Source organism: Anneissia japonica, unplaced genomic scaffold (genome assembly GCF_011630105.1).
Source record: "Anneissia japonica isolate Jap-2015-1 unplaced genomic scaffold, ASM1163010v1 scaffold288073_len612986_cov165, whole genome shotgun sequence".
Lineage (NCBI taxonomy): Eukaryota > Metazoa > Echinodermata > Crinoidea > Comatulida > Comatulidae > Anneissia > Anneissia japonica.
In genome coordinates, this window is record NW_022731366.1 from 95206 (window position 1) to 96136 (window position 931).

The 931-nt window shown below is 36.9% G+C and overlaps 1 protein-coding gene across 1 annotated transcript in view; it reads right to left on the reverse strand.

Annotated features, from left to right (window-relative positions):
- LOC117115347 (sialin-like) overlaps positions 1–931 on the reverse strand; it is a 34997-nt gene that overhangs the window by 28142 nt on the left and 5924 nt on the right. The window contains exon 3 of the mRNA XM_033259101.1: positions 616–703. Within this exon, the coding sequence (XP_033114992.1) occupies positions 616–703 (88 nt within the window). The remainder of the gene's footprint in view (positions 1–615; positions 704–931) is intronic.

A 931-nucleotide genomic window follows, 5' to 3' on the forward strand; every position in this document is an offset into this window, starting at 1 on the left:
GTGTAAGGTATAGGATAGTGTGGATTTTTAAACATTTTTCTAATGGTAATGTTCAAAATAAGTGTCAAGGAAAGTAAGTATGATTGTTGGAAAAAAATTCATTTTGAATTCTCACCCTGACCTTCGCTTGGGCGAAGTGGGCGAAGGTCTGGATCCGCGTCTAGTTAGCATGAATTTTGTAAGCCAGGACCCATAGTGTTTTGTTACGTTTCTTCACAGAGGGGGGGGGGACGAACCCCCACCCCCTGAACCCCCTGGATCCGCCACTGTGATTAGAATCAAATATAGAATTTAAGCTAACAAAAACAACACATCCAAAACAAGTCTGTTATATTAGGCCTGTATTGAAAAAAAATGTAAATTCAAAAATTCGGCCAAATATAATTTGGCCGTGACTTTTCAAACGTTACGGCCAGGAAAATTTTTATACGGCCAGATTTGAGGAATCTGGCCGTCAAAAAGGCCAAATGGCAACCCTGGTATTGACCTTCTCTAAACCTAACATATGAAACAGGCGCAAAAGTAACCCCCAGGCACTACCTCATACAATCATTATGCGTTCACACGTATTGACAGAGACAAAGAAAATAGTCGATAGAGATAGGGAAGACTTACCACTAAACGAAATTGATATCATTGAACTGCGCTCGTCCGGAACAGTCCATTTTCCGAATATAACGTAGCTTGCTGGGAGTAATGATCCCTGTAAAAAGCAGTCAACATTTTTAAATGTACTACACTACATATTAAACCACATACTAAAACATCTTTTCAGTAATAGAATAAGAAAAGACTGTTGACGTAACACAGCGCAATGCTTCGATTTTTTGTCTTGTGATATTTGTAAATTTGATAATAATGATCCATTCTGTTGAAACATTAAGACTATATATATATATATATATATATATATATATATAATTTATCGCCT